Source organism: Hippoglossus stenolepis, chromosome 12, assembly GCF_022539355.2.
Source record: "Hippoglossus stenolepis isolate QCI-W04-F060 chromosome 12, HSTE1.2, whole genome shotgun sequence".
Taxonomy (NCBI): Eukaryota; Metazoa; Chordata; class Actinopteri; order Pleuronectiformes; family Pleuronectidae; genus Hippoglossus; species Hippoglossus stenolepis.
In genome coordinates, this window is record NC_061494.1 from 12,979,506 (window position 1) to 13,002,004 (window position 22,499).

The 22,499-nt window shown below is 43.8% G+C and overlaps 1 protein-coding gene across 5 annotated transcripts; it reads left to right on the forward strand.

The window, feature by feature from the left end:
* The first annotated feature begins 487 nt into the window (after positions 1-487).
* Positions 488-21,493, forward strand: ldb1a (LIM domain binding 1a). 5 transcript variants are annotated; one of them, XM_035172034.2, is made up of 12 exons: positions 488-633; positions 3,346-3,446; positions 14,255-14,357; positions 14,845-14,889; positions 15,154-15,229; positions 16,045-16,147; positions 16,456-16,628; positions 16,718-16,840; positions 16,947-17,024; positions 17,622-17,745; positions 17,914-18,062; positions 18,963-21,493. In XM_035172034.2, exons 2-12 carry the CDS (start codon positions 3,419-3,421, stop codon positions 19,185-19,187), a joined length of 1,227 nt encoding a protein of 408 aa, XP_035027925.1. In that variant the 5' UTR covers positions 488-633; positions 3,346-3,418; the 3' UTR covers positions 19,188-21,493. The 5 variants fall into 5 exon arrangements, with proteins under 5 accessions (XP_035027925.1, XP_035027926.1, XP_035027928.1 ...); XM_035172035.2 differs by having other exon boundaries at positions 17,914-18,056; XM_035172037.2 differs by having other exon boundaries at positions 491-633; positions 19,846-21,493.
* Positions 21,494-22,499: the final 1,006 nt, after the last annotated feature.

Sequence of the window (22,499 nt, forward strand, 5' to 3'; positions counted from 1 at the left end):
GATGCTTGTTCTTGCTCTACATTTACAGTGGTTTCCCATGAGACACAACAACAGGCCCAAATGTTCTGCCTCTCATCACCTGTCATGTCCGAAACAACCCACTGTTGCTCACATTTTCTCCCCCTGTTTTCTGAGAGGAGAAGGAGAAGGAGAGGAGCACCACTGTGCCCCAACCCACTCCCTCACCGCTACCTACCGCTGCTCTGCCGTTGCCATGGATACAGTGCCCTCTCTCCCCCTCTCCTCTCTCCTCTCGGTGGGCATGGAGGGATGGGGCTGGAGAGGAGAGAAGAGGAGAAGTGGCTCTGGCTGCTGCCTCTGCGTCATATTCATACCAGTGCAGCTGAGATCTGCCCCCTCCCCTCCTCTTCCTCTCCACCTCTTTCCTTCCTTCCTTCCTTCCTTCCCTCCCTCCTTCCTTCCTTCTCATCATCCAATTTGCACACTGCTTTAGCCCCCCCCTCTCCATTTGTGACTCCTATCTGCATCTGCTCATCACTCTCTGCCTCTCTCTCTCTCTCTCTCTCCCTCTCTCTATCTCTCCGCTGGCCCAGCTTGGTTTCCTCTGCGTGGCTGACCCAGGCGGACTTTTTCCTGAGCGAGCGTGGGCGCAGAAGAGAGAAGGAGACAAAGGTAAGCGGTAAGAGATGGAGCTTGTTTGACGGTGTTTGCCTGTACGAGAGAGAGAGAGAGAGAGAGAGAGTGAGTGAGTGAGTGGAGAAAAAGAAAGAAAAAGGAGGGAGGGGTCGCCAAACAGCTGCAAGACAAAAGACAGAGAGGTAAGCCTTGGTAGCATGACCTCACCTGGGGAAACAAGCGTGCCACCAGGAGCCTTTTTAAAATGTTCTGTTCGGGAATTCGGGGCAAAGCGAGTGTTTGCCACGCTGTCAGAGGGCCACATGCGAAGAGTGTGTTAATGTGTGAGTGCATGTGTGCCGTGAGTAAACCATGCAGCCAGTGCATGCGTGCGTGTGCGGGCACTTTGCTGTCTGTCACGCAGTGTTATGGAACTGCTGCGTCTGCTGCTGAGTGGTTCCACAGCGGAGGGACGGAGCCCAGCGGTGGAGGAACTTCATTATTCTCCCAGAGCTTTTTTGAGCAATGTGCGGATGTGTTGACAGAGCGGGAATCTCTGCATCCGCAAGAGTGAGAGAGGAGAGAGAGAGAGAGAGAGAGAGAGTGAGAGTGAGAGCGTGAGAGAGCGAGCATGCATGACAGCGGCGAAGTGCATCAGCTTCAAAAGCCTAATCGCTCCTGGACAAAAAAGAAGAAGCCATTTCCCAAATCACACTCACGCACCCCTCCTCTCTCTCCCTCTGTCTCTCTCTCTCCCTCTCTCTCTCTCTTGTCGGGAGCAGACCCTTCTATCACTCATCTCCGTCTTTGTTCAGAGTTGTCCATTTGTACAGTAGCAGAAGCTGGTGTTAATCTGCTGTAAATGTCGCGACCTAATGCGAGGCTCACAAAGAGCCAAATGGTGACAGAATGGCAGAGGGAGGGATGAGAGGAGCTGAGAAAGACACAGACCCTGAAACAGACTGAGACCCAAAAAAAAAGTGTGAGTGTGCGTGAAGAGGAAATGAAAAGGGGCGGGAGACAAGTAAGGGGAAAAGATGAGGAGGCCCGCAGGGTTGTTCATTGTGTCTCAGTCCTGAGAACAGTGTCTGACACCGTTTATGACATTTAGCTGCGATGTCTCTGCCAGTGGGCTGGTGTGTGGGGAATGTGCCTGTCAGCTTTCGTTTCAGTGGAGACAGTTGTTTTGTCTTTTGTTAGTGTATCGGCTGTGAGTGACAGACAACAGAGATCTGAGGTTTGTTCAACTGGGCTTCAACTCACTTTGGGGGGTGATTCAGTACATGAGATAAATGGACTATTCCTACTGTAGTACTACTGTAGTAAAGCAGTGGTTTGACCTACAGCCCGATCAGATGATCCACAGTACATAGTACAGTTCATTTTGACCCTTTTGAATGTCTTTTTCTAACTATTTCAACAGGTTGTTACATTTGATGACCCCCCCCAATGACTCTCAAAGGATATGCATTATAGATAAGTGATGGATGGATTCATATTAATTTCTATTTTGACACATTTTTTGAGCTACTCTACAATCCTTCTAAATACCAATACACAAGTACCACCACATAAACAACACTGCCTCTACACCGTATCTTTGTATTTCTGACAGGATCAGCTACGTGGGCAACAAAGACGTCCAGCTCATGGGAGTTAAATATGTGCGCGTGTGTTTGTGTAGTGAAGTGTGAGATTATGAGGTTATTGGCTCACAGAACCGGCACGCTTCAGCCAAGAGAAGTTATGGGATGAATGGGAAGGGAGGCCACAGACGTGGACGAGGGAAAGGAAATGAAACAAAATCACATCAAGCTGCAGAAAGGTCAAGGTAATATCAACAGAGTGTGAAGATTAAATCGACAGAGCGAAGTAAGCAAGAGAAGATTGGGAAAAAGAGGGAGAAGAGGCAGAGGCTGCTGGGTAAACAGTCAAGTCACACTGTTTACATGCAGTTCTTCGTGGTTGTGACTAGCGTGAGCTCATTTATACGTGCGCGCTTATTCCTGCCTCCCATGGGCCTCCAGTGTCCCTGCGCTCCAGGTGGGCTTTGCATTTTTAATCAATACTGTCTGTAGTGATTAACACCAGTCTTCTCTCTGCAGCAGAAAAACGGAGGGAAGCAGTGAGACAGAAAGAGAGATGGAAATCTGTCATACACGAGGCAGGCTGTGTGAGTGTGTGAGTGTGTGTGTGTGTGTGTACGTGTGCATGCATGTGTGTTTGTTTGGCAGTAATGACCCTCTGCCTCTGGGCTCCTACTGAGTATGTTTATCTCCCACAGCAGCGCTGGGCAAAAATAGATGATACATCACTGACACACACACACACACACACACACACACACACACACACACACACACACACACACACACTTTGTGCATTTTCTATTTTTCCTCTCCTTTGCTCTAATTGCCTCCCTCATGCATTCTTCCTTGCGCACACACACACACGCAAGGAAACACACACCTTAGCTCCATTCTATATTACTTTTTCCAGTCCTACCATTAAAGTCTCTTTCTTCCTATTTCACTCCTCTCTCTCGTTTTCCCTCCCACTTGTGTTGCAATATGCCTATTAATGATGCAGCCAGAGCACCACTGCCAACTTCCTGCCTCTAACTGAGAGAGAGAGAGAGAGAGAGAGAGAGAGAGAGAGAGAGAGAGAGAGAGAGAGAGAGAGAGAGGAGTGTAGTTGTGGTGTACATGCCCTGCTTTTTTACCACTCCCTCTTATCTCTCCACCCCCCTGTCTGTGTTGTTTTCCTCAGAGTTGTCCCATGCAAGCAGCGTGTGGACTGAGTGCAGCTGTTTCGTTGCGAGCAGAGCCCAACATGTGAGAAGATGTCTGTTGGAGGTTGTGCTTGTCCCGGTGAGTACCTACTCTCACTCCCTCTCCCTTTTTTCAGTCTCTATCTCTCTTCTCCCTCTTTTCCCCGGTCCCCCGCCCCTGTGTCTGTGCTCAGAGGTACTGTCAGAAAGATGACTTATGTAAAAGTGTTGCAAAGCCGCCCAGGGCCAGTGTCAAGCTGTGTGAGCTTGTGTGTGCATGCATGTGTGTGATGGTGGAGCCGCGCTACACTCTCAACACATGTCCTAAAACAGGGTTATAGAGTGAGGCTAGCGCACTTTGGGATTGAGTTGTTCAGCAGATCCCTCGCACTGACGCAAGCACGCTGTGCAGCAGATCAATGGCTCTTTGAGTTTTGACACAGGCAGACACTGAAATATCAATAAGCACTCCACTTTCTCTCGACTCTTTTCACTCTTTCTGACCCTTTTTCTTCTGCTTCTTGATTATTTGTGCTCTTACATGTTTAGAAGAGTTGTTAGAAATCACTGCTTAATGTCACTAGAATAATTTCTCATATTCTTCCCATGGCCCTGCACTGAACGAGGCCAAAGCACATCAGTAGAGTCATTGCAAAACGGTTTAAAGCTGCTCTCTCACGAGTTTAAACCATTACATTTACTAATTTGGCAGACGCTCTTATCCAGAGCGACTTACAACAGAGGGGACAACACTAAAGCTGCAGAACAGTTGGAGTCCTCAAAGTAAGCGCTGAGAGCTAAATCTTTTCAAGGGAGACAAAGTGTAGGAGATGAGGTTAAGAAGTGCACAGAAAGTGATCAGTAAGTGTTAGTAAGGCATGTTAAGGTGTCAGGAGAGAAGGGCGCTCTCCACCATTAATGAGGGATTTAACTAAGAGTTGAACATGTTTGGAGTTAAGCTGCTGTGTGGATCTTAGACATGTCTTTGTATTGTCTGCATCTTTGTCTTCACATGTCAGTGTTTGGCAGGCAAAATGTTTTGGCAATTTTTTTTATCAAGCACACCTTTTAATCTGCTCTCTCCCATCGAGTGTTTGTTCCTTTGTGACTTGAGAGCAATTTCTCTTTAATGGTCTCCCAGTGAGAGCAGGCAGGCGGCTCAAGACAGTCGCCTTGCGCACAGCAAAGAGCCTCACAGTGCCAGGGGACGGGCTCTGTGCAGCACGAGGGAGCGAGTAACAGATAGAAATTGAATCGTAGCATCTGCTCGGGGGGATCTGAGAGGACGCAGATTGAATTAGGGTGTCAGTATCATTTTAATGGGGCTGCTCTGATTCATTGGTAGTCGGCTATCAGATGGAATAATATTAGAGGGGCCTCCGCTTGATGTTCTCTTCTCAGATCATTCCTCGCTCCTTCCTCTGTAGTTTTCCAGTATCTCTGCCTCTGTCGCTCCCTCTGTTGACAGACTTTACAGTGGAGCAGAAACTTTTAATGGCATCCACATGTTTTGGAAGGACGTACCAAAGAGGTCCAACCGAGAGATCTGCCATGTGCATGTTGTGTGTGCACCAACAATCGAACACACACGAAGGTTTCCTCAGACAGGCATGCTTGCAAATGTCCACCATGCTCACACACACACATGTAAACCTTTATGAGGATCCGGCTCGGACAAGTTTCGGCTTGTGGATCTCTCAGAGAAACACAGAGCAACATCGATCAACACTGGTTTGCAGTTTCGCTCTTGCTCTGTGAATTATTACCCTTATAAATGACGACTGGTTTGTTTACATTCTTGTATGATGGTGGGTGGAAGATCCGCCCCATCCTTTTGTGTGCGCGTCTGCGCTTAAGAAAAACAAGTCAACTCTTACTCTCAGATCACTTTCTCTTTTCACCTGCCCTCTGTCGTCTTTGTTTTGTTACCAGGGTCCCAATGTTATTGGATAAAGGACTTTAAACGGAGCATATTTGCATGACTGCAGGCATGAGGAGGGAATGTGAAGGAACACACTTCTCCTGTCTGTCTGGTTCATTGACAACCTTGTGGCATCCTGCTGTTGTTTTGACTTTGCTGTGAATCAGCCTTTTTAAGGCTTTGTTCGCCAGCATGAAGGAGATTCGTCGTTACACGGCAGAGCCAATCACATCCTCCGTTCAAACTAAATGGTAAAAATAGATTGCCTGTGAGCCTAAGATACCCCCCCCTTCATTTTCACATGCACCCACTCAACCATACACTCCCCTCTGCTCGACACTCTCTCCGTCTCTCACCCATCTCTTTCCAGCCCCTCCCTCATCTTACTCTCTACCCCCTCTCTTCCTCTTTCTTCCTCTCTCTGTTGCTCCTTCATCCTTCGCTCACTGCCTTTTGCAGTAACTGTGGCGTTACCTCATGCAGAAAGTCACATGGCTCCTGATTGGAGAAAAGTGGCTTAAAGCAGAGCCAAAATGGCAGCCGTTTTTTTTTTCTTTTTTGATTACCATTACACAACAACATGACTGCCTCAGCTTTATTTCACTGCACTGAAAGCCTGCGTCTCTTTTTTTTTTCCTACTCAGTTCCTCTCTCTCTCTCTCTTTCTCTCTCTCTCTCTCTCTCTCTCTCTCTCTCTACACCAGTGAGTCCCTCAGATCTTGTTTGCTAGATCAAAATGGCTGTGTGTGCAGAGGCAGAGAAAGAAGGAATGCGTGGGAGACAGAGATGCTGGGGAGTCAGAGAGATGAGGAGGGGGGCGCATTGAGAGGAGACGAGCTGTAGTGATGTCACATCTTCTGCAGGCCGACAGGATGGCAGAGGAAAGCTGGCATGTGCCACATGGGGGGGAGGAGGATGGGAAGAAAACTAAATGTGTGGGAAGGTAGAAAGGGATTTTTTTTATCAAAGCGCACCTTTTATTTGTGAGAGACGTACAAGCTGCAGAGTCTTTAGACATGAAAGTAGGTCTGATACGGAGAGAGAACATGACAGCAGCAGCGTTCAGATTGAAACAGAGCCGTGCGGAAAACAAAAGGCACGAGGAAAGCCGCAGATGTTGTTTGAAAGCTGCATGGAGAATCTGTGTACAACCTGTGTGTGTGGGTTCAGGACTATTCAAGGCTCAGGGCTGTTGTGTAAATACAGTATATGAACCTTCATTAGATTGAATCAACCTGGTTGAGGTACTGCTAGGTTTCAAAGATTAACTGTGCAAACAGACCATGAACGGCGCAGATAGATTTAATAAATTACAAGCCAATCAAGGTGAACGTTTACATTTTCTGTCTGTTAAAGGGATTTCTGCCATAAAACCATTGTTTTTTTTTTATTGTGATTTTCAAGATTCAAGATTTTTATTGTCTTATACTCGATAACAGTGCAAACAGACGTGTCTCATTTGTCTCAGAGACAACTCAACTTTACAAAGTACATTCATATTTTTGACTTATTTTGACACATTTACAGTGGCGACATTTAATTATTTCAATATAGATATAAACATAGTTATAAAACTATAAAAAATGTAAACCGTTATTAAAAAGTTATAAGAACATTTAAATAGGAATAAATATGTGAACTGTATTTTTTGCATTCTTAAAGTGGCCTTTAAGATATGACACAAAAAAATATACATAAAAAATTAAATACATTTTGTTTATCACTGCAGACGCTATCTCTGCTGTTTAGTTTCAGAGGACACGTTAAAACAGAGTTGTACTGTATTATAAGTGAAGATTTTATTTTATGTGAGGTGCAGACACATTAAAGAAGCTTTTGTGATTTATTTTCAGGACATGTAATTCTGTTCTCTGAATGTTTGCCCAACAAGAGAAAGCTGTTAAAATGATTGTTTAATTAATGAGGTTCAATCCTACAGTTTAAACTGCACCACATCCGATTAGTCAACAACAGTCCTCTGCAGCGGACCTCAGGGATTGGCTAGAGTCAGATCAGTGACCTGTGTCATTGCAAATGTCCAACAGCATCAACCGTCACACTGACATTCACATACTGGCTTCCTTCTGTTATCTTTCGGTTTATCGGGAACACGTGCGGTGTAACTTCCTCCTGTCAAGCCACAGCAGTATCCTCTGGGTGCAGTCTGTGTTCATTCTGTCTGCTGCCATGTTTTTATCACCACCAGTCAGGTGTCTCAACAACGTCCCTGACAGGTTCGTGCTTCCACGGCGGCGTCTAGAAAAGCAGCAACATGAATCTGAACATGCTGTTTCGCCAGCGTTCTGTTCAGGTTCTCTCTGTAAAACCTCATTGTCTCTGTCATAAGTCAAGTACACAGTCAGTTTCTTCAAGTAAAACGTGTCAAACTGCTGGAATAATGAACCATTAAATATTTGATGAGTTTTCAATTTTTCCTGTTTAGAGACCACATTATTTTTTTCCATGGGAACAGATGAATGTGATAGTGTGTGAATGCTCTGCAGTTCACCGGAGCATAAAATAGCACATGTAAAGTGGTCTTAGGAGCCAGAGATCTATAAATATAAGCAAGTGCATCAGATCTTATGTAGTGCAACACCAGTTTTCCGGTGACTAAAATAGGACTTAGTTCTCGTGTAGTGTATGACTGCCATATTCTGATGCTGCCTTTAGTGTTATCACTGCCTGACAGCCCTGTTTACAAGGTGCGGGTGTGTAAAGATTTTTTACTGAATTCAGAAGAAATAAGATTCAGCTCTTGTAATGAAATACTCTCACAGAAATTCATGAAATGTCCCATACAGTATAATGCATATTTCTTGTTGATCCATCTTAAATCAGTTTTATGCAATGCAGATAATATAGATTTCAATCAGATGTCTGGGTAATAGGATGCAGAATAACCTCCTGGATGAATGTTGTTCTATCCTTCTCATCTGAAGCCTGAGGGAAGATGTTCGCAGCATTTACCAGCAGAGGGAGATGCTGTTCTGTCACGTCTCCCAGTGTCAGTCCATCAACACTGAATAGAGGGCAGCAGAGCAGGGAATCAACATGAGATCCCCCACCTCCCTGGGCCTGTGTTATGACAAAGGACCTTCTATTCACCCTGTGACTCTTCAATAATTTATTTTCTCTGTCTCTCTTGGTTGGACTCCAGTTACTTCATGTAGAAGAGATTCTTCATTTTAGCTGAACAACATTTTGGTAACAAGAAAAGGCTACAGCAGGAAGAAATGTGTTGGCTCGGCAATAAAACAATATCAATAATGATCGCAGTATAATTTTCTTCAATAAGAAAGGTTCTATATATCGATTAAATGGATATGCCTTATACAAGCACAGTGAGGAGGAAGGCTATAAAACATAATTGATCTTCCTCAGATTTTTTAAATGATTTGCTGTTGTGTTTGTCAGTTTTTGCTCATAAAGATGAGTTTAAAACCACAACTTTTACTGTCTTTAAAACTTAAAAGAGATAATCATGAGACATTTAAAGTGATAATTATCAAAGTTTTTATCTTTGATATTTTTTGGCACCTAGTGGTGAGATGAAAACTTGGAAGAAATATTCTCCAGCTGTGTCTTTGCAACATGAAATTCCAGGTCCAAGCAGTTATATGAAGGGCTCTTTAAAAAAAAAAAAAAAGATAAGATCCTATTCACATTCAAACTTTTTGTGATGTTGTCTCCTCCAGTATGAACACTGAACACAAGATGATATCTCGGCTCTGTGTCTGATGTGGGGTTTATGTGGTAAGACTGTGGTCGGATGTGTTTGCTCTCAATGAAATGCATTGCTTTACACCTCTCATCTACGCTGCTGGCTTATATTATTCCACCGACTAATTGCTGGCTCAAGTTGAAGCCTTGACAAATTGAGCTTTAACTGCTCTGTGAGATCACTTCACGTATGACTGGTAAACACAAGTGGTTATTGATTAAACGTGAGGCTACAGATTATAGCCTTACATAATCTGGGGCTATGACAGGCTCAAGACTGTGGTCTAAAGGATTTGAGTCGTCTGAGTCAATCATTTTTCCTAAGCCCTTACAAATTAAACAGCACATTTAGGAAACTACTATCACCGATTTACTGAGCAGTGTAATCAGAACCTCTGAGTCACACTTCATAGATTCAATCAATGCAATTTCTATTTTCATTTTGGGATTGTTAAAGTCTGTACTATACACTATGATTGACCAGTGCTAGTTTACCTACTTCCAGCAGCCCTAGCAAAAATAAATTCATTATACCCTAGTTTTGCATGACTGATTATATTGTGGAATTAGCCAACATTATAAAAAAGCTTTATAAATTAACCAAGTTAAGTAAGAAATCTTCTCAGATGGATCAGATTTCACTAGGAATAATAATTAATAATAATAATATCTGAGAGAACCAATCTGTGGAACCTGGAGAACAAGCCAGTCCTGTGCGTGGGCCTTGTAGGTCTAAGAGTTTCTGTTCTGGTAAAATACTTAGAAGGATTTCATGTTATATATCATATAACAAGTGTGTGTGGGGTCTTATATAGAATGACATTTTAAAGACTGTATTAATCACAAGCAGGGTGAGACTATAAAGAATGTGGCCACATGTGTCCCAGACCCCCTTCAAATGTGGTCTGATTGATCTTATCTCAAGACACATAGAGGAAGCATTTGCCTGCATTCACATCAGACTGTACATGAAGATGGACGACATGGCAGTTCCCCAAAAGTAAGGCCAAAGCGTCTTTATTGCCCCCTGGTGGCTGGCTGCAATATAACCCCTGCCTCCTCCATATTAAAGGATGGGACATGGGCCAATCTAAAAAGTCAAAATATATGTTTTTTGACATTTTAGGGTTTTCTTATCACACTGATTTATGTCCAAGTATTCATTTTCCCCACTCATTTTTAATTAGAAATTTGATAGTATAAAAATGTGGTGAAACTTCATGATTGACAGCTGAGACTGACTCGTGATTAGATGAGCGCGCATTGACGGGACCTTGTTACCATGGTTCCATCCCCTGATTGCTACTGTGCAGACTCTGGCTCCAAATGCGCAAGATGGTGGCATTTTTATCTCAGCTCTTTTGTGGGAGTAAGTGGAGGTGCGTTGTCCATCTTTATGTACAGTCTATGGTTCATACATGTACTTAGCGCTGACCAGTTTTGATTGGATCACTGAGGACGTATGTTAATACCAGGTCTGAATGGGGTCAAGAAAGGGATTAACTTAAAGGGATAGTTCACCCCAAGAATTTTAATTCACTCATTATCCACTCACCACTATGCCGATGGAGGGTAGGTGAAGTGTTTGAGTCCACAAAACACTTTTGGTGTTTCAGGGGTAAACAGCGTTGCAGCCAAATACCATTAAAGTAACTGGGGACCACTTCTTCATACGTAAAAAATAACAGAAAAAACATTAAATGCCTCCATACTGCTCCTCTGATGTCATCCAAGTGTCCGCAAGCCCCGGCATTCAAATTCGACTTGAAACAGAGTCATTTACACCATGTCTTTAGCCTAAAGGGCTTACGTGCCACTTGGGCGAGAGCATTGAGGCGTGAGCTTGTGCGGTGTGTGCGCCCGCGGACGTGAACGAGGCTCCAGGCAGGAGGAGGAGGTGAACTATCCCTTTAATAAAATGTCACTGATCTAACACAGAAAACTCACCCTTTACTGCCAGCTCACTAAATTGGACTGACGATCCCTAAATACTTTTTTCATCGATATCCTTTTGTTTCAAAGAATAGTACAGTGAAAAAACAGTCGTATCAGACTGTCTGACACAGCGATCAAGCTGATACTGTCGGCCACTAACATCCGATAACATCAACTGGTGGTAGGCATGAATTAGTGCAGTAGAACATACAAGGGATGTTCTCCATTTTGTCCTATGTTAAAAAATGGGACAGTGTTTAGTTTAAAAAGGCACAGAGGTAATGATGTCTGATCCACTGAGCCATACAAGCCAGTGGCCAGTCAGATTTACCTTTAGCCTCAGCGTACCCTCAGGTTCCGACTGTATCGCTGATTAAAAGGCCGAAACAGTTGATGACACTAAGGTACACAACTGAAGTTATGTCCCGAGCATCCACTGGTAGTTTATGGTGCAAACGTACAAGGGACAGTGACCATCTTGTACTATATTCGTAAAAATGGATGGACTGATATGTGTGTTGTTTCTCAACATTGGCCCCTACCTCTTATCCCAGTGGGGGCCCCCCTGGTGCAGTCGTGTGACAGGACAGACTGAGGGCCCTGTCAGGGAGGAAGGCCCGTGTTTGTCCCGGTCTGTGAGCCGGGATGGGCGGAGGAGCCCCGGAGGAGGCGGGGCCTTTGTTTGTTCGTGTCTCGGCTGGCAGGAACAAAGGGTCCTGTAGTAGTAGTGCAGAGGCAGCACGGACCCCCGAGCTCATGACATCGAATTCATATTGCTGGGGGCTGCGAGTTGACGGGAACCGAGGAGACTAGCGGGGGCATCTCACTTCCCGTCCTGCCGTCTTGTTTTGGGATCGTAGCAGGAGCTCTCCTCCTCCGCCTCCTCCTCCTCCTCCTCCATCATCCAGCCGCTCCGGCTAGCAGCGAGGCTAGCTGGCTAGAAACACCGAGCGGAGGTGTTGAGCAGCACCGCGTTTCGGTGGACATTTCTCTGCAGGTAACTCCACCTCACAGCCGCACCGTTTTAGCAGCTCCGCGGGCACATAGCAAACAACAGGAAGTGGTGGAAACACGAGCACGGGGGATTGTTAAGTGGACGGCGGCGATGACGATACTTTAGCAAGTAGGTTTATAGCTTAGCAATGGCATCCGTGCTCCGCAAGCGAATGCGGCCCTGGTGTGCAGCTGACGCCCGCTCCTGTGTGATAAACACCGGCTTTACTTTGAATTATCCACGGTGCATGTCCACACATCAAGCCGCGAATAGACCACAACAAGCGGGGCCGTCATGTTGGGAGGGTTCGCGCACTGCACTGGGTGTTTTATTGGCTCGGGGCCATTCTCCGGATGCAGCTCTATTGTTCGCACTGAACAGTTTGGGCGGACTTAACTGCAGCAGATTAATGTGTTTAAAGTTCTCCTCCGCTGATGGAGACCCGGCATCGTGACATCTCACCGGCTTCTGAGATGAGAGCTTGTCTACAGACTGCAATCGGGCTTATTCATCTTTATTTGTCATGTGCACTTTAACTCATTATGCCTCCCTGACACTGTTGTGTTTGGCGTCTTTAAACTGTTGTTGTGCTTCTGTTTGACTGGGATGTGTAATCTGCAGATATGGTGCAGATGGGTTTACTGCCGGTGACTGTGGCTCTTTATTAGAAGTGAGAATAACCTGTGTGTGAGCAATCCTGCAGCCTGTATGTTTCAGAATATGCTTGCATCACACTCCACAGCAGAGGCAATAAGATGCATGTTTATTTGACAGCAAACATCTGATAATGAACAGGTTTTTATAGCAGGGGAATTATTGGTTGCAGTGGAATATGTATTGTTGCACGGTGCTCGTTAGCACCGGCCTGAACAAAGCCTTATCATATGTGGTTGAATGCTGTCTGGGTCTAATGGCTGGTGGTGTTGTGGAGGGTGTATGGGGGTGGGTTGGTGGGTCTATAGGTCAGAGGTAATGCATAGAGAACCATTGTTGGATGCTCCTGAGCAGGTTTGCCTCCTTGGTAATGGGGAGGAGAACATGACCTGCCGTGACTCTCCCGGGTGTGCTGAAGCGAGGAAGAAAAGGCCGAAAGTAAATTAAGGAGGAGTTCTAGTTGTTCGAGGAGCCGATGGAGAGACCGATCGGAGTTCACGCAGGCATGCTTAACCCCAACTCGTGCCTTTCTCCCTCCATCTGTATCTGCCTTGACTTTAAATCACCACCTCTGCCTGTGGGGGAAATCCATCAGTTCACTAGACGTGATGAGAATGTTTTTTTTTAAAACATCTCATTTTAGGGTTGGTTCCGATGTAAAGTGAGTCGTATTGGGTGCCCATGTTTCTCCCTCTGTCTATTTTAATAAGCTTCGATCACCGCTTCACATGCCAAGTTTACACCACTGACTGTTTTGCATAAATTGTGACTTTAAGTCTAACAAATTACCATAATGCTGCCTTCAGGAGCCTGTTGGGAATACCTGATCTACAAGCGAAGCATACGTAAACACCACAATCAAGTAGGCATATGGAAACATTCAGGATTTTCTATGAACCAACTGTTTCCAACGTCTCTTTACCTGATAATGCATTAATCTCTACCACATATATTCAATTCATCCGAATTATCAGCATTTTTCTGTTGCCGTACTACAGAGTAGGGTCACCGCAGGGCGGTTTATGATGGGCTAGTTTGGGCCACCACTGCGAGCTTGCATTTAAAATATCTTTGGTCGGACCTAATCATATGCAGTTGTGGCTTCCTGTGGGATCTCATTGAGCTGGGATACCAAATAGATGCTTTCTCAGAGCCCCAAATTGTTTGAGCATGAATGCCTCATCTGGGCAGAGAAGGGTTAACAACAGCCAGGGTAGAGGGAGTGGGGGGATGGGCGGTAGAGGCAACTAGAGGGGGTGAACACACACAGCACAGACTAGTATGGTTAGGATCATATTGGGCTGTATGCAGAGAACCCTGTTGTGTTATGGATGGTACACAAACACAAAGTACACACCAGACCATCTCGTCCCATTAGCCTGATTGTTTCTCAGACTTTCTGCAGGCTAATAAATATTGCTGTTCCCCCCCCTCATGATGATGATGATTTGTTTTCTTGTCCATTTACCAGATTGAAGATGCATTAGATAATGAAAGCAGCAGGAAATTGTTTTGGCAGCGTGCTTTTATTTGAGTAAATCTCAACAAAACCGTCCCAGATCAGATTACTTAGATGATGCTGTGATTTGAACGAGCTAAATCTAAATCTCCTCTAAATCTCTGCTCTTTTTTTCCTCCTCCCCTCCTCCTCCTCCTCCTCCGCCCTGTTGGTTGTGTGCAGGCTGTTCGTCAAAGTCATTCAAGCTGTACTCTCCTAAGGAGCCCCCCAACGGCGGCAGCTTTCCCCCCTTCCACCCAGGCGCTATGCTTGACAGAGATGTGGGGTAGGTCTGGGTCATACTGTCAGGTCATGCTGTGTTATGAAGGAAAAGATGTCTGAAACTAATGCACCTTATGTATTCATTTGGTTTAATCATGTGATTCACTGAGTCTCCGCTTTACTTCTTATGAGCCTCAAGTCTTAATGTTATGATTTGTTGTCTTGACCTAGATATTTTCACTGAAGACCACAAAAACGTCTATTTTGGTGCCGAACGTTTTTATAAATAATGATCTTTATTGATGTTGTATAGCACATTCTTCAATTTGCACTGTTAGATAATGATGGGATAAAATCATGAGACTTAACTACACAGACAGGCTGGCTCATAATGTGTGGACTAAAAATGCACCAATCAAGACGAAGCAACATTCAACTTGATTGACAGATAATAATACTTTTTTACAGTATTTTTTAAATGTATCCTTTTTTTGTTACTTTGGTTTCTTAGGAATCAGTTGCTGACTGTTGTTGTTTTTCTGTCCTCTTAGGCCTACACCCATGTACCCCCCGTCATACATGGAGCCTGGAATGGGGTGAGGACACTGATGCTTACATACTGAGCATACACAGGGTTCCCACGCATCCTGGAAAACCTGGAATTTTAAAGAATATTTTATCATTCATGAACACAACCTGGAAATTAAAAATACTATATCTTGGGAAATAATTTCTCCAAAAGAGTGGGAACCCTTGTGTAGTCACAAGTAAAACATAAAACATTATGCTCTCTGTTCATTTTAAAATTCACCTGCAGCTCAGACTCTGGAGTGTTGAATGCTTCATGGTTTCTGTTTCAGGAGACCCACACCGTACGGGAACCAGACAGACTACAGGATATATGAGCTGAACAAAAGATTACAGAACTGGACAGAGGTGAGAGTCACATCATCATCATCATTTACAGCTTAAGACATCAGCACCAAACTGTTGCTGTCCAAAAACATGCAGTTACTGTGTGTTACATTCTGCAGGTTCTGTGAAAGACTTACTGTTGACGTGTTTAAAAAAAACAAATGAAGTTAACCATGTATGGAGTTTTATGGGGAATAAAGCTCAAGAGCTTACTGGCTTCATTCAAATTCACTTTCTAATGAATTAATAGGATTATCTGATGAACCTGGCTGAAATGTAATTGGAGTGCCAGCTGTTTATACGGTACGCCTGAGCCTGCAACAGAGTAGCTGACATGAGATATTGTTTTCTGTGGCCTTCACACAACACACCACCATAACCTGTGTACATTTACATTTACCTACAGCTATGTCCAGCTTAACACTTGATATTTGAATAAACAACATGCCATAGAGAAGAGTAGAGGGGTTATAGATATCATAAATTTGTGGAAACAAGAATTTTTGCTTCCTTATTTTCAGTTGTCCTTATTTATATGATCCTATGTTACTGCCTCACGTCTCTATCAAACACACCACCTACTGTTTTTCACTTATTATTACCAGGGTTGAATGTAAACCAATAACTGACCCACTTTTATTAAAGGCTAACTGAACATGATCCCTTTCAGGGTAAAATAGAGAAAATGTTGTATATCTTCTATGTCTTTTCTCTGTATTAGACTTGATTGATATGTTTTATTTTATTGAGAATATGACGTAAAACACTTGAGTTTCAAAACTTTCAGATTTGAAGGAATGGAAAAATGAGAGTAACGGTTCTTCATCTTCTTTCAGGACTGTGACAATCTCTGGTGGGATGCCTTCACCACAGAGTTTTTTGAGGACGACGCCATGCTCACCATCACTTTCTGTCTGGAAGATGGACCCAAACGATACAGTAAGTTTTTTATTTATCAGAAAGTTTAAAGTATTGTCAGATTCTAATTACAAATATTAAGGCAGGGAACCCATTTCATTAGAGATATGTGAAAAATATAGTTTTTATCTTCAAATTTCCATGTATTTTATATATGTTTAAATGTGTTTCAGAGATTAATAGTAAGTTAAGTATTGGCAAATAACTGTTTGCCTTCATTCTCTGGATTAAAATTGTATCCTATTCATACATGTGAGGTTCTCTGCTACTATAACTCCTCACTTTCGCTACGTGGGTGAATGTGCATTTATGATAATTTTTCTCTGCAGCCATTGGCAGGACGTTGATTCCACGCTACTTTCGAAGTATTTTTGAAGGGGGCGCCACTGAGCTGTTCTACGTTTTGAAGCATCCAAAGGAGTCGTTCCACAGTAACTTTGTCTCCCTCGACTGCGACCAGTGCACCATGGTGACTCAGAACGGCAAACCTATGTTCACGCAGGTATGGTTAATGTCCCACTGACTCCTCTCCTCCTGTTGTTGGCATCATGACGTGTGAGCTGTGATCTCTCTCTCTCTCCTGGGGAACAGGTTTGTGTGGAGGGGCGTCTGTACCTAGAGTTCATGTTTGATGACATGATGAGGATCAAGACGTGGCACTTCAGCATCAGACAACACAGAGAGGTCCTGCCAAGGAGCATTTTGGCTATGCACGTGAGTTCCAGGCTCAAGAAAAAAGAAAAAAAAACACACACACACACAAATGCACATCCTGTACATGTAATCATTATTGATCTCGCTTTTTCACTTGATCACACAGGATCCGCAGATGCTCGATCAGCTGGCTAAGAATATCACCAGATGTGGGCTGTCCAACTCGACGCTCAACTACCTCCGTGTAAGCACATCATATATATATATATATATATTTTTTTTTAATCGCCCAGTTTTACCTGAACTATCAGGGGTGATAACTTATCACTTTCGTCCAAAATGGATCAGTTGTGTGATCCTAGGGCAGTAACATAATAAGCATCATACTTTATACTTTATATGGATTATGAAAAAGCCAAATAGCTTGACAAGGCGTTGTTTTGTAACGTGGGTGTTGGTGTTATTCCCATGGAGTTTACCATTAGCATGCCTTTTTCTTATTCCAAATTCCACTTGTATAAGGTTACTGATGTTAGGGCTCTAAGACTACTTGTCTAATGTTCCTATTGTCACCATTTTCAACATCTGACAATAGTCAGAAATTGACTGATGTAATCACAATGTGTGTTACAATAAGATAATAATTGTGTCGCTCGAAAGGGACTAATAATCTCATCAAAAACAACAGAAGCTGATGTTTAAATCACCCCGTGACCATTTTCTTTTAGGTGTTGTGATTGTGAAATAAATCACCACTTCAGCTCTGCACCATTGACTACGTACAATAATCCATTAATGTTACGTCATGTCTCTTTGCTTCCCCTCTTTATCTTCCCTAAAGCTATGTGTGATATTGGAGCCCATGCAAGAGTTGATGTCCAGACATAAGACCTACAGCTTGAGCCCCAGAGACTGCCTGAAGACCTGCCTCTTCCAAAAGTGGCAACGAATGGTAGCCCCACCAGGTAACACGTATGTTTTGAAATTGCCAGTGGTATTTATGGCTGTATTGCCCTTGAACGTATTAAGCCATGGAGTACCCATAAACAAATCCAGCTTGCAGTAGCATGACTTGACTGTCATGACTACAGATTTCAGTACTTCTAACATCTTCTCCTATTCTGTGTTTCTAGCTGAGCCAGCCAGACAAGCTCCAAACAAGCGGCGGAAAAGGAAGGTGTCCGGCGGAAGCACTGTGAGCACCGGCGGAGGCAACAACAACAACAGCAACAGCAAAAAGAAGAGTCCAGCCAACAACTTCTCACTCTCCAGCCAGGTACCTGTAAGCATTACATCTACTTGACCTCTATCTGCACCTCCATGGGAGGATGAGACAGAGGATGGAGGGGGATGAAAAGAAAGGCTAGGATGTTAGAAAGTTATTTGTGGGTGGAGATGGTGATACCAGGGGTTGCTAGTCTGCCTAGGAGTAGGTGTAGCAGCAGGCCAGGAAGCGGATAGTTTAGGGAGGCTTCTGGAGGTGGGCTTTGGAATCATGTGAGGGATGGGGGATTTCTGTAATTCAAATGAGGATTATTAGATTAAGTTAATGGATCCCCCTCATATGAACCAGTGATGGGCAGTCCCTGGTCCTCTGGGGCTACAGGTTTAAGGGTTTATGTAGAGGGGGTACAAGTTACCTCTTTCTTTTAAGTAAGTTCTATTGTTCTGGGGCCATGGGCTGGGATTTCCAGTGGGACAGGTTTTCTCTCTAAATCCGCTGTATTGACTTTGGTTTTAGAGTTTAACACTAAGTCTATCAGAGCACTGATGATTCACACAGCACTGCTGTCTTTGCTTATTGGTTGCTTGATCGAGCGAACGAGACCCGAGGTGGAATGAAAACCCCCGTGATGCAGCACTCAAGGATCAGGGATGCCCACTGCTGGCCAGTAGGGAGTTCCCCTCAACCCTGGTTCTTGGAACAGGGCTAGGAAGTCAGGGCCACGTGGACGACTGAACGGTCAGGGCCAGATACCTTGATGACGCATGGTCCCTTGAAGTATCAATGAAAATGCATTTCATTAGGTAAAATGTAGTTGTTAAGCTGGAATAAAACCCAGTTAGATCGCACCTAGACCACAGGCAAAAAGCAGTTACAACTCGCCCGTGCAGCCAGTCATTCCGCGCACCCCCCTGTATTATGGGGATAATATGTACCGGCCCTTGCTGTCCCCTTTAGGACGTGATGATGGTGGGAGAGCCCACTCTGATGGGAGGGGAGTTTGGTGACGAGGACGAGCGTCTGATCACGCGACTGGAGAACACGCAGTTCGATGGGGCGAATGGCCTGGAGGATGAGGACAGTTTCAACAGCTCGCCTGCACTGGGGGCACACTCACCCTGGAACAACAAGGCCCCCTCCAGTCAGGAGAGCAAGAACGACAACTCGCAGTCATCCCAGTAGAGTGCTGAAGTCGCAGCAGCAAGCCCCCCCTTTTCAATCCTTAAATCCTACTGGGACCCACGTGAGCCAACGTGCTAGCGAGAGGAGTCAGGGAGGGCGGCGCCGAGCACTTCTGTTCTATTAAATTCTGTTTGTTTTGTTGCGTTATGCTATTTTCAAGACAAAGGAGAGTGATGAGGGGAAGGCTTGACAGCTGATAGAGCTCTCAGCTGTCACATAAAGGACAGGGTCAGCAGAATCCCACTCTTGCTGCCTCACATTGTTGCACATGATCAGTGGTGCTCAGCCTTGGCCCTTGTCTGCTCGGCTTCAGTCAGTCCTCTTAGGTGCGCGGCGAGAGGTGGCGGTTTGTGTGCATGTGTGTTCACCCGCCACCGTCGCCCGCCATGATGTTTTGGCCAAAAGTTGGCGTGTCCTAGTGTCTGAGTGCTCGCAACGGCGACCGTGTCAGTGGGTTCTTGTTCCAACCTCGGGTCTCTCTGGCGTGCGTTTCCCTTGACGACGCACCTCGCTGTTTCTGTTGTGCTCATGTCACAGGGAGGAAATGCTACAGCTTTTATTTAACTTATTTTTTTGCAGGCTGCAGAGAACTGTGTGCACTCTTAGTATCAAAATTCAAAAGTTCGGTTTTTAAAAACTCAATTATTTGTTTTTGTAGGACCTGGTTGGAACAAAAACCTGTACAGTGCCGGAGCTTGAGGACCGGAGTTGAGAACCACTACGCTAAATCTTAAACCCACACACACACACACACACACACATGCACATGCACATACATACATATACATACACACAAACTCTCTGTCTCTGTCTCTTTCTCTTTGACCCACACATACACACACCCTCATACACATACCCAATCAAACAATGACACATATACACACAGACCAGTGCACACACCAACACACACACACCCAGCAACACCTACAGCATAAAACATTGAGGTACTGGAGAGAGGTGGTATGCAGCGTGTCTGGACCAGAGCACCAGACGCTACAGACGTGCGTTTTCATTTTTCTATGTTTTAGACTTGTTTTCAGTTTTGTTTTTTAATTTTTTGTAAACAATTTCTAAAAAACAGACAAGCAAGCAAACAAAAAACACCCCCGACTATTCTTTGCACTGTTTTCCACTATTAAACCTCTATCTATTTTTCTTATGAATTGATGGTGTATTTTGTTTTCCTTTTCTATTATTGCTAATGTAAGAACTGTAAAACATCTGAAACCTGCAGTATATATTAATGTATAAGTATTGCTGTTAGATCATTCTTATTGTGATGGTAATAACTTTCATGTAAGTCTATGCTTGATATGTCATCCATCTGTGTCAGACATCACAGTGTCATCAGGTCCGTTGGCTTCACTGCTGGGGAGAACAAGGCTAGTGTGTGAGATACTGTACCGCATCTCGTTTGATGCGAGTCCAAAGCAGCACACTGGAAACCAGTTTGACCCCCCGAAATTTACGTCAAACGCCTGGCTTAGATCTGTTGTCTTATCATTGCAGAAACTGTTTGCTTTTGTGTCGAAATTTCTTATCTGGGGGTCCTCTCTTCAGTGAACATAATTGCAGAAAACGTCTCAAATTTGCTACTCAAAAAATATTTTAAAAAACAAGTTTTGACAGGATTGTAAAATAGGATTTAAAAGAAAAAAAAGACTTTTGTATTAACTTAAGTTTCCCAGAAAAGTTTGTAATCACAATTAAGAAAGCTGCAGACCAAGGAGCTACATGTAAAGAGTCTTTAGATATCGATTACACTGCGCTGTTTTATGTTTTATGAAGAATCATTTCTGTTGGCTTTACTTTGTTTGTGTCTGTGCTTGTATATTTTTAGCTAGTAATTTCTGTAAAAGTTATTCTATGTATTCCTCCCTAGAACTATGAGAAACTCAATCTAATGTAAAGAGATGAAAAGCCTCTTAAAAGTTTTTTTAAAACGTGATTTTTCATGGTACAATCACTGATAAAAGAATTTTGCCCTCATTTTAGCAAACTGTATTTATTTTTCTATGTACGGACGTTCTGTTTAGGTCCAACCCACCTGTACAATACTCATGATAATATATGGAGGGGTTTGTGGGGCTGCTGAGTCAGTTGATGCTAAAAAAAGAGGTCATTCCATTACTTTTGTTCCTTTGACGTGCGGCTCCCGGGTCAGTCTGGCCTGTTTATTACAATGGTTCATTATGTTCACAGTAAGGAGATATTTAATAACCATCCTCTGCTGTTGTAAGGTTCTGGTCTATCTGAAAACTTGTCAGATGTACTGAAAACCAATAAATAACCACATTTAGAGAAAACCTTGTCCACCTCCATGTTGTCGTTTTTTTGCTGTGAAATTTCTCATTTTTATTGCGAGTCAGAAACCTGACGTCTACAGATGCTGACAATGGAAAAAAAACATTAACTAAAATCTTCAGATCTTATGATTTTTCATTTGAAAAATCTCAGTTGCATCAAAATTCTGTAAATGTCAAAATCAAAGTGTAAAGTTGACATTTCACAACAGTTGAATATGATTGGGATAAAAGACTTGCTGTGTTTGACCATATAGCTGCTGAGTCAGTGTTTCCTATTAAGAAACATACATTTAAATGGAAAATGTTGCCTAATGTATGAGCATCAGTGTCCCGGCTGACAGCGGCTGGATAGTAATGTGCGGACTCGCCCAGCAGGGGTCTCTCAGAGCACACGAACTGATTGAGCAGCCTGTCAGAAATTCCTCCATCATTATAGCTGTAAATCAACACTGAGCTGCAGGTTGCTGTGTTTAAATCCGTATTCATCGTCTCCAGCACCCCCCCACATCTACTCCAGTGGTTTATCAGTTCAGCAGCACCACACAGGATTTAACTTAAGGGACATTTGTCAGCTCTGAATTTACGTAATTTAGGGAGCACAAGAGTTTGTGAGACATGAAATAAAAGTGCACCCACAGCCGGTGATTCATCGTGTGGGGCATTTAAGATCTATATTTTTCGGCCAGGTTTCTGTCATTACTAATTCATGTATAAAGACGAATTTTCACTGGAAAAACTGTTGTCTTTCTTCGACTCAACTGGGATGATTCTTAACAGGCAACATTTTATTTTTATTTTATATCCCACAGAACTGAGATAAGAGAATCACACGTAAAAGACCAAATAGATAAAGCAGATATTTTCTCCACTAGTTCAGAAGTATGCTTTGGTGAGTCTGATCTCTCTGGATCCTTCAAAATCAACAGCTCTTGCCAAGAAAAAAATGTCCCACACAAAAATAATAAAGTTTTTTTCTTTGCATGCAAAATGGACGTGAGCTGTGGCC

Bases quoted from the DNA above. Each gene is read 5' to 3' on its own strand.
- ldb1a (XM_035172034.2), top strand. From the start codon at position 3,419: ATGTCTGTTGGAGGTTGTGCTTGTCCCG. The intron at 17,025-17,621 runs GTAAGCACATCA...TCTTCCCTAAAG, and splicing joins CGACGCTCAACTACCTCCGT to CTATGTGTGATATTGGAGCC. The intron at 17,746-17,913 runs GTAACACGTATG...CTGTGTTTCTAG, and splicing joins ACGAATGGTAGCCCCACCAG to CTGAGCCAGCCAGACAAGCT.